The sequence below is a fragment of the Phoxinus phoxinus genome (assembly GCF_949152265.1).
Source record: "Phoxinus phoxinus genome assembly, chromosome: 2".
NCBI classification, from domain to species: domain Eukaryota; kingdom Metazoa; phylum Chordata; class Actinopteri; order Cypriniformes; family Leuciscidae; genus Phoxinus; species Phoxinus phoxinus.
In genome coordinates, this window is record NC_136877.1 from 49,988,413 (window position 1) to 50,003,382 (window position 14,970).

Sequence of the window (14,970 nt, forward strand, 5' to 3'; positions counted from 1 at the left end):
ATTATCTCTGTAGTTAAAACATTAAAACACAGCATGCCAAAGGAAAAGTGTTCAAAAGCATTGCATCCACAACAAATATTTATAGGCTATTTAATGAAAATTTATATTTTTTTAACTTTTCAGTAAATGTCATGTAGTGTTTAACTCCATTAATGAGAGTGGCATATTTAATCTAAATGTTTATATCAGAAGTAAAACACAGTTTAAATCATTATTTTATTTAAACTGTTATTGTGAACACGCACTGTATGATTAGGACTCATAATGAAGTTTACAGTTTTACTTCATCTGCCGTTAGATATGCGTCAGTTTCACTAAACGGCCAACGCGCTCGCTGGCGCGGACATTTAAGGTGCGGATATCTGCTTCAAGTGATAGGCTTGGTGAGTGAAATTATATTTGAATTATCTTTCTGTATATGTATAATTTAATTTCGATTTTCTGTCTAAAAAAGTCACCAAAAAGACATTTAACTCCAGCTCACCATCGGTGTCGCCAAACTGCTCCGTCTCCAAAACGTTCGTACGCATGGGTCAGAGTTTGCGTGCAGGTGCTCACATTTTCCCGTCAAGTTTGTTTTTATAAATCACAACTTATGCGTCGGAAGTGGCGTACGCCTCTCTCAGGGCCGGTTTTGTGCGTACGCAACGGTTATAAATGAGGCCCCAGGAGTGGTCGAGTTGTGAAAGTTCCTGTGAGGTTTCAGGACTACTGTTTGAACTGACTATGTGCTTGTCTAGTAATTAAGGTTATACATGGTTAAGCCTTGAACTGCTTATTTGACAGAACATTTGATATATATATATATATATATATATATATATATATATATATATTTATATATATATATATACATAAGAAAGACTGTTCCTTTAAGAGATATATTTTGTGTTCTTATATCCTGTTTATAGCTATTATTGATCCCTGAGAAAAGGGGGGATGTGGTGTAGTGTTATACATTTATGGTGCAATTACATATTCACTCCACTAGAGGGCCACCTTGTCTTTCATTATGGTGTGGTTACCCGGAGTGAGTGAGAGATATAGATGCACGAGCTTGTGAGCAGCACATGCGGTTGGTGTTCAATAATAAATACCCAGTTCTGAGTTACATCTACATGTGTGTGTAGTTTAATGAATACACAACACAAGGAATACTACAAAAGGGAAACAGAATTTGAATGATGAAATGTTTTCAAATGATTTAATTAGACACTAAATGTATAAAGATTTATTATTCAATTATGACTGAAACATTAAGACACATTTTGAATTAGATGGTTTACAAATCATATAAATGTGGAAAAAATAAATAAAGAATAAAACCGTTATGTATGATTTATAATTACTCAAACAAGCAACATTATTATTGTCAAGCTTTCATTATTGAAGAATAGACTAAAAACACAAGGTTATGACAAATATAAAGCTTATAAGAACGAATAATCCAATATGTTCAAACCATGTTAAAGGAAAATAAATGCTGACAGAACATTCAAACATGTGGACAGAATATTAACTCTTTAATATCAGGTTGAAGTTTCTTCCTCTGTGACGGCGTACTGACTTTGGTCTTCAGATGAAACTGTGAAATACACATAAATGTTTGCGTCAGTGAGGGAATATGTGACTCGAGAGAGAGATCAGACAGAAGCTTTACCTCTCGCTCTGTAACATTTGTAAAGCAGCACGACTGTCGCGAGCAGATACGGAGAAGCTGCCAGAGGAAAACTGAGGATGTGGAAGACAGAAATCTGACCTGACACTGAAAAACAGAAACACAAGAACATTATTGAGCAACATTACAGAGATCTCAAGGGCTTTCAGAAAGTTTCTCGAGGAACCCAAACCACCATTTCCCCTTTACAGCTCTGTATTAAAGGAATAGTTATTTTATAGTTCAAATATCTTCTTTTATGTTCCACAGAAGAAATAAAGACATGCAGGGAACAACAATGTAAATGAGGACATCATAGTATATTAATATAAATTATTCATTTTAATGTTTAAGAGGTACGAAAAAACTGTATGAAATTCATTCTTTGCTGCTTTCAAATGAAAAAAATAATTTATGAAAATTCAGATTTTGACAGGAAAGTCTTTATCAATCAGATTTTATTATAATGCTGTATAAAACACTCTTGATTTTATTGAATTGTGGGATGTTGTTTATAAGGTGTTGATTTCACTATATTTCCGAATATTTAGCATGTGATTTGATAGTTCTAGTTATGCGAGATATGTGAAACTATAAACACAGTTCTGTCATGAACTCTGAGTGTTTGTATATGGTAATGTATATGGACAATGTTGGTATGTTTGGTCTCGAAGGAATAGATCTGCTACGCTGCTGTGAGCAAGTAACACATGCTGTACACAATACATGAATTACCCGTTGCAGATCTATACAGGTGGAGCTGGGGAAGGTGGAGGGTTTCTGAAAGCGTGCGAGCTCATTGGCTACTGATACAGCAGGAACCAATCGGCTATGCCCTATAGTAGGGCTGTCAACTTTAGTCGTTTAGTCGACTAATCGGTCGATGCCGTCTTGGTCGACTGACATTCTCATTGGTCGACCATGCATTTGCATAATTTTTTTTTTTTTTTCACCAATAAAGAAATTTTCATTGATTTACTCCTTGATATTCCTTTATAAGCATTTATATATTACTGTATTCTAAATATAATTAGCATATGTTTTATCCCCAACTTTAAATGCTTTAATTTAGGCTATTTTGTACCAGCGCCACAGTTTAGCGCACCACGTAGAACAACACAACACTCGGTAACCGCACCTGTGGCTGCAGCACTGCTGCTTGCGCTCACTACGGAATAGAGTTTTGCTGTATTCACTCAGGTAGAACGCTACATCCGCTACTAATCAGAATTCCGGATTTTCCGACCTGAAAATGTGACCTACGTGAATCATGCAGACACTTTTCAACAAGGTTCATTCAGCGCTGCCGCTCCCACCACGCGCATCACATCACGCACTGTGCGTAGGGTGCCGAGTGCTGAGGGGGCAGCAAAAAATAGTCTACTGAAAAATCAATAATTATATTTTAATAATTATATTAAATATATAGCTCACTGATGCCTGCAAAAAGTTTCTCCCGGAATCTAGAGCGAGCGAGCGAGCGCGCCCGCGAGACAGAGACTGTGCTTCAAACCGCGTAGCGCGTGCATGACAGAGGGAGAGAGAAAGAGACTGCGCGCGTGTGTGCCTCATGATGAAGTACATCATGTAAGACAAACTCTACATTATACCGCTTATTACATGACTACCTACCAAATAAATAAATAATTTGACACTAAAAATTGATTTTAAAAGGAGTTTATGTATTTAAAAACGATTTATATTGCTTCCGCTAAAGAAAATAGTCCGTCTCACTTCTCGTACTCAAGTAGAAGTACAGATACTTGGGGCGTCTCAGTATATTTTCCTGCTTTTTTAATTTTCAAAGAATTGTATTATTATTATATTTTTGTATGTATTATTGATGTTTTTCGTTTTTGTTTTATAAATGCTCTGACAATTGTTTAATATGAACAAATGTTCAATCAAAATGCAAAACATCGCGTTTTTTTTTTTTTTTTTTTTTTAGTCGACTGATCGTTGCTCAGGACAGGACTTTGGTCGACTAAGCATTTCTTTGGTTGACTACAGCCCTACCCTATAGATAATGATGTGATTGCAGACTGAGTTAAAGACCTGTCAGTCAGCGCCATCTAGAGTTTCATGACAGAACTTTGTATTTGTCTTGAACTGATTGTGACAGACTCATATATAAATGTGTGGCGTATCTCATCAGACGCTCATGAATAAAATAACCTCTGACTGAGATCCAGCTGTGGAGAGACTGTCCTCTCTCTGTTTTACAGTAGTAGAAACCCTCATGTGACTTTGAGACAGTGATGCTCATCTCTCCTGTCGTCTGATTCTGGATCAGTGATCCGTCTTTATAGAAATCAGCGCTGAGGATCGGGGAGTTTGTAGGTCGATGTAAACAGTGTAGAGTCAGAGTCTCTCCCTCAGTCACAGGATCAACAGAACTCTCCAGAATCACCTCGCCGTCTACAAACACAAGATGTGTGTGTTTAATACTGTAAATACTGTAGTAAGAATATAGCAAAACAAATCATAAGAAATGTTATGAATTGACTTTATACCTCTCAAGCTTTTTGATACTAGTGTTGTGTGGTCTAACCTGATCTCATGAGAAAACAACTATTTTATGAGCAGAATATTGTTTTAAAGAAAATAATTTTAAAGATTTTTTTTTAGCATTAATTCTTTGTTTCTTATTGGTTATTAACTGTCACATTGGCACAGCTGATCACTTTTGCTGTATTATTTCCTATGGTGGATTGTTAGAGAGGTTTGAAGAGGCGAGAAGCGGGAGCAAACTTTCTGTTGACCATTTTGCATCAGTTTGAATGTCGTATCAAGCTTTATATGCCTTATCGAAATAAAATCGAAAGCAACCAATTTGCCAAAATGTATAGTTACAAAATGTCATGAGAGTTTGTTGGACGTTTCAGATTTTTAACCACTGGCATAAAATCAGGTCCATTTTCCAGCTTGATCTGCAAATTAATATGGGAAGAGACTGTCTCATGAACATGGATTGCTTGATTGCTTTGCTTTTATGTGGCATTTAAGGGCAGGTTCATCTAACATCACAATCATAGAAAGTGTGGAAAAACTTATTCAAATTGTACACATGTCAGTCTGCGATCAGCTGTACAGAAAATAGGAAAATGTATAAAGACTTTTTGTTAGAATGTAGATTAGAATGAGTGCTAATGTCATGATTATGAACCGGACTCACCGTGTACAGTGATGTTTCGAGGACGACGCTTCTCTCCAGACTCAGACTCACACCAGTACACTCCAGTGTCAGATGTGCTGAGAGAGTCGATTACACATGAAGATCCTGTTTGTTTTGCACAAGTGTGTGTGTGTTTGTCTGTGTATCTTCTCACTGTCCATCCAGCAGAGTTACTCTGATCCTCACAGCTCAGAGAGAGAGAGTCAGATGAGAAGTGTTGACTTCTGCTGGGCTTGAGGACCAGAGACACTGAAGCAGAAACTCCTGAAAAGAGGAAAATCTCAGTCAGAACGGACAGCACAGAGACTGCAGTGACACACAGATCCGGATGAGCACCAGCATAAACCCTCACCAGTGATCCACAGTGTGTGTGCGCTGCTGTTGTGTGTGTAATAGGCTGGTCGTCCTCTCTCTGCTCTGCACGTATAAACTCCTGTGTGCTGTAGAGCGGCAGGACTGAGAGTGTAAGATCCTCCAGCTCCTCTGCTGCTGTCTGACAGATGATCATGATCTCTGAACCAGCTGAACGTCCAGCCTGTAGAGGAGCCTGAAACCTCACAGATCAGAGTCCCTGATTCTCCTTCAGTCAGCCACGGCTGTGGAGACACTCGCACTGATGCCTGAGCTTCAGCTGAACAAAACAACATGAGTTACAGAGCCGTAGAGAAACTGATGGAGAAGCTGATCCAACCCGATCTCACGGCAATTCGTACGAATTTTACGAGGTGGCTAATTCGTACCAATTCATACGACCTCACTCGTACGAATTTGTAAGTTTTTTGCTAAATCGTACATATTTTACGATTTGCCAAAATCGTATGAATTCATACGAATGACCTACCCCTGACCCCGCCCCTAAACCCAACCGTCACGTGGGTTTAGACAAATCGTAGGAATCGTCTCTATGATAATTAAACTCTTTTAGTGGAGAAACATATTCTAATACATATCTTGAAGTGGAAGCGGAGTCGGGGCAGATTAACATTTCTTACACTATGTAGTTTATAGATGATTGTATCTCATATTTCCTTATATTAGTTGTTTTGCTGTTGTACTGTCATTAGTTTTGTCTTGTCAGATGTTTCGAGGCTCCGTCACGATCTCAGACAAACACTTCTGACTCGCCACAGAAAGCAGAATGAAGCTCCTGAAGGAGAGATGAAGATCTCCAACTACAAGCTCATATGAGGAGATACTGAGTCTGAATCCACTTCATCAGACTATCTGAAGACTTCATGAACTCATTTAACATCATTATCTGTCACGTCATTCTCTCTGACTTCAGCACTAAAATCATCTTTTATATCAGTAAATATCTCCTGTAACAATAGCGACAGTGACTAAAGTTAATCTCAAAGATGGAGACGTCTATAACACTGGAAAGTCACAATTTGCATGATAAAAATATCCTGATTAAAATGTGCAACACACACGACATCTGAAGACAATCGTGACTAAAAGTGAATTGCTTATAAGAACAGATGTGGCTGATACAGAAGATCATAAGTGTTGAAATATGTATTTTAAATGGTCATTAAACAGATGAATATGAAGACTCACCTGATACAGTCAGTGTAACAGCATCACTGAAGTCTGTGTGTGTGTGTGATCTCTCTCCTCTACATCTGTATTCACCACTGCGAAACACATCAGCTGTGAAACTGATCTCTGCTGTTGTTATTGTTGTATATTGATATTGATAGCCAGTGTTGTATAAAGTGTGTCCATCTCTAGTCCAGCTGTATCTCCACTGAATGTCTCCTCCTCTCTGTATGTCACATGTGAGAGTGACTCTCTCTCCTCTGAACACACGCTGATCTGGCTTCACCGTCACTGCAGGTTTTCCTGTATTAATACACACATGAGTAAATATTGATTAAAACAGCATCACAGTGTCATGATCACTGTTATCAACTCAAAACCTCCTTATGAGACAAAGACTGTATTAAATATTAAAGATCTAGTTCGTTTGTATTTTGTTTTGACTACATCAAAATTGCTTGTATCTATTGATAAACTATATGGTAAACTTTTTATAAACTAAAAAACTGGCTATATTTGTGCCATAACATGTAAACTGAGTCTATAATACATGCCTGTTATTTTCTATTTGCATGTCAAATAATCCACAGATTTCCAGTAAGTCCAGGCAGAAATAAATTGATTAAATACAAAAATATGTTTATGGAAGTATTTTAGCTGCTGGTTCATATCATGTGCAGTGTTTTTATTATAGCGTTTAAATACTTTAACTACAATAGGTTTCAAGAGCTCTGCATTCAGTCTGTCTTCCTCAATCTAACGGTTTTGAACACAAGAACACGTCATCTGTGAGAGAATTAAACATAACTCTTCAAAAGAGGAGTGAGAACCGCATTATTAGTGTGAACGTAACAGTCAAAGACTCTCGATTAGATGTGTGATCATGAATAGGAGAGAGAGTTTAAGAGGACAATGATGTTGAACTCACCCTTCACTGAGAGATAAACAGATCCTGATGTTGATGAGTTTGGTCTTCCATCTCTCTGTCCTTTACACCAGTACTGACCCTGATCAGACTCAGTAACTTTAACAATACTGAGAGTGTGTGTGTTTACAGTGTAACGCTCAGACGTCTGTAACTTTCCACTGTCTTTAATCCACTCATATCTCCAGTTACTGTGATCAGAGTTTATCACACACTTCAGATCGACTGTTTCTCCAGTGAATACAGGACGGTCTGGTGTCACAGTCACTGTAGATGTGGGTAAAGCTGAGAAGAAACACAGAAACACAAAGACTCGAAGCTCTTTCAGGGAATAAAACTGATTGTTCAGAAGGACCTTCGGTTGTAAACGCTGGTTGTAAATGGGAATGTTGCTGGTATAAACCCTGCAGTGAATAAACCGTTAACCATCACCAAAATACATGAAATACATGTTTCTATTATTGGAGATGTGGTGTGCAACTTTCTCTTCACTTTCACAGTTTTTGTGGTTGAGCTTCCTCACGGAGTGAGTTTTGCCCGCTGGATGTGTGCATTTTGTGTTGAACCTTTTTTACCATAACCAGCTAACAGGGAATGTTATCATAACTTTGGCTAATAACGTTATGAAGGATCTCTCAAAGTTTTGAACAAAAATTCTTCCAGTAACGTTAATAAAATGTTTGTTCAATGTTATCTGGTTTTTAATAATGTTCTCAAAATTAGCACAACTGTAGTTTCTTCATCTTTAACACTCTTGGACCCATTTAGACATCGAGTTCATTCAACACTGAGGATCTTGCTGTGTATCACGTCACTATAACTTTCCCCATTGGATTACCGGTAATTAGGAACGTTTTTTTAATGAGGACTTTTGAGTCGTTAATACAAAATAGGTTAAAATAATATTTCAGAAACATCATACTAGTCCTTTTATATTATCATGATACTCATGAATATCTCCTGTAACCATAGTGACAGTGACTAAATATTAAAGATGGAGACCATAAGTCACACTTTACATGATTTTGTAATAAACTAAAAACACGAAACAAACACAAGACGTGTGCAGTAACTGAATAATGACTAAAAGTGAATTTCTTCAGTCCTCTTATAACAACAGATGTGGATGAAGATTATAAGTGTTGAAATATTAATTTAAATGGTCATTAAACAGATGAATATGAAGACTCACCCGATACAGTCAGTGTAACAGCATCACTGAAGTCTGTGTGTGTGTCTGATCTCTCTCCTCTACATCTGTATTTACCAGACACATCAGCTGTGAAACTGAACTCTGCTGCTGTTATATATGGATTGCCAGTGTTGTATAAAGTGTCTCCATCTCTAGTCCAGCTGTATCTCCACTGAATGTTTTGTCCTCTCTGTATGTAACATGTGAGAGTGACTCTCTCTCCACTGAACACACGCTGATCTGGCTTCACCGTCACTACAGGTTTCACTGAGAAACATAAAAGTAAATATTAAAAAGCATTGCAGTATCAAGATCACGTCATGAACTCAAAACTTCCTCAGGAGAAAAACACTTAAATTAAAAATCTAGTTTGTTGGTAAATTGTAATGATTAGGAGCACAACGCAACGCGGGGAGTTGTAAGTTAACACACTTGTTTTAAATACTTCCACACATGCCAGCATGACGAAATTCAGAAATCTTTGTAAGATATCACTGAACATTTATTTAACCATACATAGCAAACATACATTTAAGTTAATTTTTCATCTTTTATTTAAAATTAGACAAATCTGATATTATTTTAATCTCCAATCTGTTATTTAACAGTTGAGATATAGGTCTTTAATGCTGATCTAACCAGCAGAAGACACTGGCAGGGTTTGATTACCAGTTGGGCAGACGGGGCATGTTGTCACATCGCGTTAATGAGCCTCTATTAGAAATATGCTATTATGTTCTATACTTTTATGAATTCTATTGAGAAAACATGAGAAACGTAAATAAAGACTGAGAGTCAATGTTCAGAAATTATTAATTATTATTGTGTTTTGAACTATGCTGTATAGCTGTGTTTTCAGGCGTGTTTGTTTCAAACTCAAAAATTAGTTTTTTTTATTATTATTAAAAAAATGCCATTATTTTATATGAAAAAGTTAATAATTGTATTTTATTGAGAAAATATTTTGGTTTGACTTGTATATATTTTTTATTAGATCAGACATCATTTTAAGCTGTCATATGGTGATGTTACAATGTGCGCCACATATGGGGCATGTTGTCACACTTCACTTCCATTCAAGAAAAAAGTATACACTGTATTAATAAAACAAAACCACATAATTGTACTAGACATGTGGGAAATGAATGTGGGGAAAATAAATACTCTAAATTTACAAACACTGAGAAAGTCAAAAAGTGTTGCGTTGTGCCCCGCTCTCCCCAACACCAATAATGTATGCATTGGTAAACACTAAATGAAACTGATATATTTATCCAGTCTGCATGTCTCTGTATTGTTGATCTTCCTGTTCTGACTAGTAGATGACGCTGTTTACAGTCAGAGAGTTTTAAAGATCTGAACTGGGAACTCACTCACTTCTGTCTGTCTGTTCTCAAGCCCTTTTCTCTTCCAGTCCTTCCAACTAAACCACTGAATGAATAAAGCTGAGCATTGGTGCTCAAGATCTTGATGACAGTCGCACCGTGCGGCTCATTGAGGAGAGGTGTGCTATCCAGGGCAGGACTCGGGCGGCTGGGCTTGAGTTTATGTTTGGCCCTATAGTTTACTTACACTACTAACATCATTATGGAGTAGCACAAATTACACAACAATTAAAATATGCTTTGAGGTTCCTCGAACAATTAATTTGCAACATGCCTATAGTCAAAGTTTAGTGGTAGGCTAATATTAAATAGTCATTTTCTTGTAACAGCGCGCACTCCGCATCCGAAGATGCACGACTTCGAGCCGAGTCTGGCCGAGCATGAAAGTCTCATCACAACGGCAACCAGTTTGTGTGTTTAAATTAGTTACTTACATTTAAAAAAATGAGCCTAACATAGCAGACATAAGCCTTTGAATAAAAATAAAGGCCCATATTTTATAAAAATGTTCATGAAACTAAATGAAAAAGTTTACAAAATATGTAAGATATTGTTAATTTAGTTGTATAGGCTGATGTATCATGTAAATACTACAACACAATTCACATTAGTTAAAACATAATTATAATTTACTGCAGTAACGGACAGTACCTTGACTGAGTCCAGAGTGAACGAGGGACATCATCACTAAAAGCAGAAGAAACACAGATATGAAGCTTTTCCATTCATTCAACACAATGTAAATCACACACTGACACATGTCTAGAGTTTATTCTACATGAACTGAAAGTGTTTTTCTGTTCTGATGCTCATTCAGATGAAAACTGATTCTCCAGCATTTAACATCATCACACACAATGACGTCACAGGACTCGTGAACTGATACGAGAGTCGATTCACTGATTCACTGATAGATTCAATGATGTGATCAAATACAATCCATTTGTTAACACGCTCCACAGCGCCACCCAGTGCATTTAATTATAACTGTGAGTTGGGATTTACCATGGATTCACTGAGAATGTTATTAATTGCTTTACTGGCCATAAATACTATTTTCTTTTCCGAATAATAATAACAGTTTGTAATATTCGTGCACACCCCTAATTTTGACTTGATAGTAAAATAATGTGGACATAGAGTAGCCTGCAGCTGAAATGAACCACAACCAGAAAGAAAACCTGCTGCAAGTGACCTCATGCTTCTGGTCTGAGAGCATTTTCACACCTCGTTTGCTTCAGCACTTCAAGAGCTCTCGCCTCGGCCAGAAATAATTCATATATCAACACTAAATGATCTCAGTTCCTCCTAAAATTACCCAAAAAACAAACGGTCACAGTGAGGCTCTGTGACTAGAGACTCTTATTTTGGAGAAGCCTCTTATAATGACACTGGACTGAGAACATACATACATGCATACTTTTCACATAACATCCTAACACACTATCTGTTTTGTGCATATTGTAACATCAGTTAACGCAGATATATGTGTGTCACTGATTGTGTATTGTTTCGTGTTGTACCTGTCCTCTCCATGTCCTTTTTCTTTAGTTTAACATTTACTGGGTTATTAATTTCTCTTTGTTGATTTATGTATTGCTAAGAACTCAAACAAGACCGGTAACCATGTTAAATGTTTATTTATTTTAAATTAACCACTTGCATAATAAATTGTCATACTTACGTACTGGAACATTTTACTTTACCAAACAGACAAAACCCAGTCACTGTAACTGCCACCATTTTTGAATACCTCTTTCCCGCCAATAGTAGGCACAGTTCATTGTTCTCATGTGTGAGGGGGAGATTGGGGTTCTGTTTGATTCTTTGTTAAACATTGTTTAACGTTAATAATTAATTGAGTGTGTTTTGTTTTCAATGTTTATATATTTTGGTATTATTCTAACAGTTTATATCTTTGTTAATGTTAAATCTATTTAGTTTGGTCTTGCTTAAATTCCTTTTATTATCTTTAATTACCAAATGGTTTGGTCCAGATAGGAGGGGCTTAGCCTTTTTAAGAAGGCGCCTCAGTGTTGTTGGAGGCTCGTAGAGTGAGTGGTTGTGTAAGTTATTGCTCTGTTTTTGGGTCAATTTATTGGCATAGCCAAAGTTTGTATTTGAACAGTTTATTTTATTTTTATTTGTTTAGTTTTCTTTTGGGATTTTCACTGTAAATACCAGATGCACTTATTAGATTAAACACTGAACTTTTGACATCACGTCACTTCATTTTTACGCCTCCCTCTGCCGGTACACCCAGAGCAGTGGTGCTGCTACTGTTGGTAACATATTTGAGGCAGTTGGCACACCCCTGTCTCTGTTACACAAACCATATTCACTCCACAGTATTTTAATGTGTCGACCGCTAGCAGTCTCTCAAACAAACGAGTGTGAAAAAGCACTTAAACCACATAAAAAATGATATATTTGCAATCTATCAAAAGTAAAATTGAAGTAAATATAGCTCAAGTTTTCAGTCAAGACATTTCTCAACAAAGACAAAAATTATTAGCTTTGCAAAACATGAATAAATCAATATGTTCAAAAGGACAACAAAAGTCTGGTTGTCAAGCATTGGTGGAACATGTTCATTTGTCGACGTGATGAACTTCTTCTGGAAACCTGCGGTTATTCTGACACACGTGTGAACTGACTTCATCCAACAACTAAATATGCAGAGCAGGCGAACTGGTTATAAATAACTGAAACATGTCTCAGAAAAGAGAAGTTAGTTCTGAGAAAAGCTCAACTTTGTTTGATAAACTGATTGTCCATAAAATGACAATGACATTTAAGTTTTCAAATAATGTTTGCAGTTATTTCTCAATAAGAGAGTCCGAGAGAAAGAGAAGTGATCGAGAAGCTGATTGTGTGTTCGGTCTCTGTTCTCAAACTCTCTGAGTCTCTGATGGAGAGATTATTTAAAGATACAGCATCATTCAACAATAACTCAAATAAATCAGATTTATCTCAACTACTTGAAATGGGAAGAAATATATTACAACAAAACTGAGCAAAAACACACACATTGCCTCCAGCTTTCACATTATCACACAGATAAATGCATCATCAAACTCTTTATCTGATCAACACGTAACATCATCACATTAAATCTGATCAATAAATAATACAAGTGAGACTGTGGATTCATAGACTCTCCTACACAACAATCATAATATTATCCCATCTTCAGCTGAACACATTACATTATGAACATAAAAAAGAAGATAGTATAGAAGATAATAAAATACTCACAGATGAGAGGCAGTGCACTGGAGCCCATACTGTCACATTAATAGACGGTTTTAACAGCGCTGTGTGACACACACACACTTCCTGTGTTTGAAAGAAGAGATGAAGGAGGAGGAGACAAAACTACACAGAAATACACAGATAAAGAAAAGAGAGATTCAGTCTAAGATATTTAGCTACTCATTTATTAAAGTTGTTACGGCTCTGTTCATCTACTTGAACATCATATTCTCCAGATCAGTTCTGATGAGATTGTTCTCACTGTTATTGTGTTCGTTCACACAGTCACACACAGAAGACAGACAGTGAATCTCGTGACATCTAATGTGTGTCTAATGTAACTCTACAACATATCAGTGAATGAAATATACAGACTTTTTTATCATAAAGTTTAATTCCATAAAAACTCAAATGTTGCTCATCAAATGTGTTCTCTTACGTAGAGTTCTCTCCTACTGCGTCGAAGCGACGCTACGGGAAAGATATTCTTTTTCGAGATTGAAGCCAAAAATTAATCCTTAATTTTGTAAATATGTAAAACGCTTTTCTGTAGCATACAACCTAAGGCGGAGCGAATCGCGCGCCCATTGGCTGCTTAGCCAGAAAAGCACAGCCTATGCGAGGCCAGTGACGCCAACCAATGAGGGCGCACCGCGCCGTCTGCGTCACCTCCCGCCGAAACGGGCGTGGTCTAGGCCTATAAATATGAGCATAGCTGTCTCCACTCTGATTTTCTATTCTTCACGAAGCTACACGCATCGTAGGACCGGATTCGAGCCACCACAGCCGTCTGATACAAGCACCTCAGCAGGACGAGCCCTTACCTGAAGCCGCTGGTCTTCGCCGCCTTCAGCCGCCGTTCCCTGCTGCGCTTCTCCGGCGTGGAATATCCTTTCTTATCCTTGTGTGTGTTTTGTGTGTGTGTTCGCCCCCGCGTCACACATTTTTTTTTCTCACAAAAGAGCAACGAGTGTCTTTTTAAAGATGCCTCGTGATTCCTGCGGCTCCTGCCGAGCCACGCTCATCGACGGGGACCACCACGTGCTGTGTGTTTCCTGCTTGGGCGAGGAACATGCAGCTATCGCTCTCGGTGATGGCGGCTGCCATCACTGTGACATGATGCCAATCGCGACTCTGCGGACTCGCCTGGCATCTTTCACGGAAGCTGCTCCTCCACCCCCTGTAGCGCCGCGCTGTAAAAAGCGCCGCGCTCAGCGGGTCCTGGAACCCCCCTCCACGAGGAGCTCGCCGCCGCTGCCGCCGCCGCTAGCTCCTCTCTCCGCTTCGCTGGAGTCGCTCTCCGATGGACAAAGGCCGCAGCCGCCGCCTTGTCTGTCATGGACGACGACCAGCTAGCCGCATCTGAGGGGGATGACGACTGCTGTTCGCTTCTCGCTCCGTGGATCTCCCCTCCCCTGCTGTCCCGGAACGTCGAGGAGGGAAGAAAAGCATCGAAGCAGAGCTAATGCGTCTGCTCGCGCAGGCCGTGTCGAGCCTCGGCCTCGATTGGTCGACGCCCGAGGAGCCTGCCTTCAACCGGCTGGATGGATGCTTCCTTTCTGGAGACCGCGCTTCGCCCCCGTCCAGGCACGCCCCGTTTCTTCCTGAGCTTCATGAAGAGGTGGCGAAATCATGGAAGGCGCCTTTTTCAGCCAGAGTACGTACTTCTGCCTCGCCAGCATTCTCCGTTGTGGACGGTGCTCGAGACAGAGGCTACCATGCTCTCCCTCCGGTCGAGGAGGCCGTAGCGACTCACTTTTGCCCGCCCTCTGCTGGACGGCGGGCTAAGGGAGTCCTACCATCCAAGGCCTGCCGCACGTCGTCAGCTTTGAATGGCCG

General features: G+C 38.7%; 1 protein-coding gene across 3 annotated transcripts; it reads right to left on the reverse strand.

The window, feature by feature from the left end:
• Nucleotides 1-1,105: 1,105 nt before the first annotated feature.
• Nucleotides 1,106-13,199, reverse strand: LOC306992575 (Fc receptor-like protein 5). 3 transcript variants are annotated; one of them, XM_079601662.1, is made up of 10 exons: nt 11,561-11,641; nt 10,528-10,563; nt 8,492-8,758; nt 7,303-7,584; nt 6,393-6,677; nt 5,185-5,463; nt 4,833-5,096; nt 3,833-4,075; nt 1,661-1,765; nt 1,111-1,585 (listed from the first exon to the last, which is right to left on the reverse strand). In XM_079601662.1, the coding sequence occupies exons 2-10, from the start codon at nt 10,559-10,561 to the stop codon at nt 1,530-1,532; spliced, it is 1,815 nt and encodes a 604-aa protein (XP_079457788.1). In that variant the 5' UTR covers nt 10,562-10,563; nt 11,561-11,641; the 3' UTR covers nt 1,111-1,529. The 3 variants fall into 3 exon arrangements, with proteins under 3 accessions (XP_079457789.1, XP_079457788.1, XP_079457787.1); XM_079601661.1 differs by lacking the exon at nt 11,561-11,641 and adding an exon at nt 13,135-13,199 and having other exon boundaries at nt 1,112-1,585; XM_079601663.1 differs by lacking the exon at nt 11,561-11,641 and having other exon boundaries at nt 1,106-1,585; nt 10,528-10,691.
• Between the last annotated feature and the right edge of the window lie 1,771 nt (nt 13,200-14,970).

Bases quoted from the DNA above. Each gene is read 5' to 3' on its own strand.
- LOC306992575 (XM_079601663.1), bottom strand. From the start codon at position 10,636: ATGTGTCAGTGTGTGATTTACATTGTGTTGAATGAATGGAAAAGCTTC. The intron at 4,076-4,832 runs GTGAGTCCGGTT...TTGTGTTTGTAG, and splicing joins TCGAAACATCACTGTACACG to ACGGCGAGGTGATTCTGGAG. The intron at 1,586-1,660 runs GTAAAGCTTCTG...TGTATTTCACAG, and splicing joins CAAATGTTACAGAGCGAGAG to TTTCATCTGAAGACCAAAGT.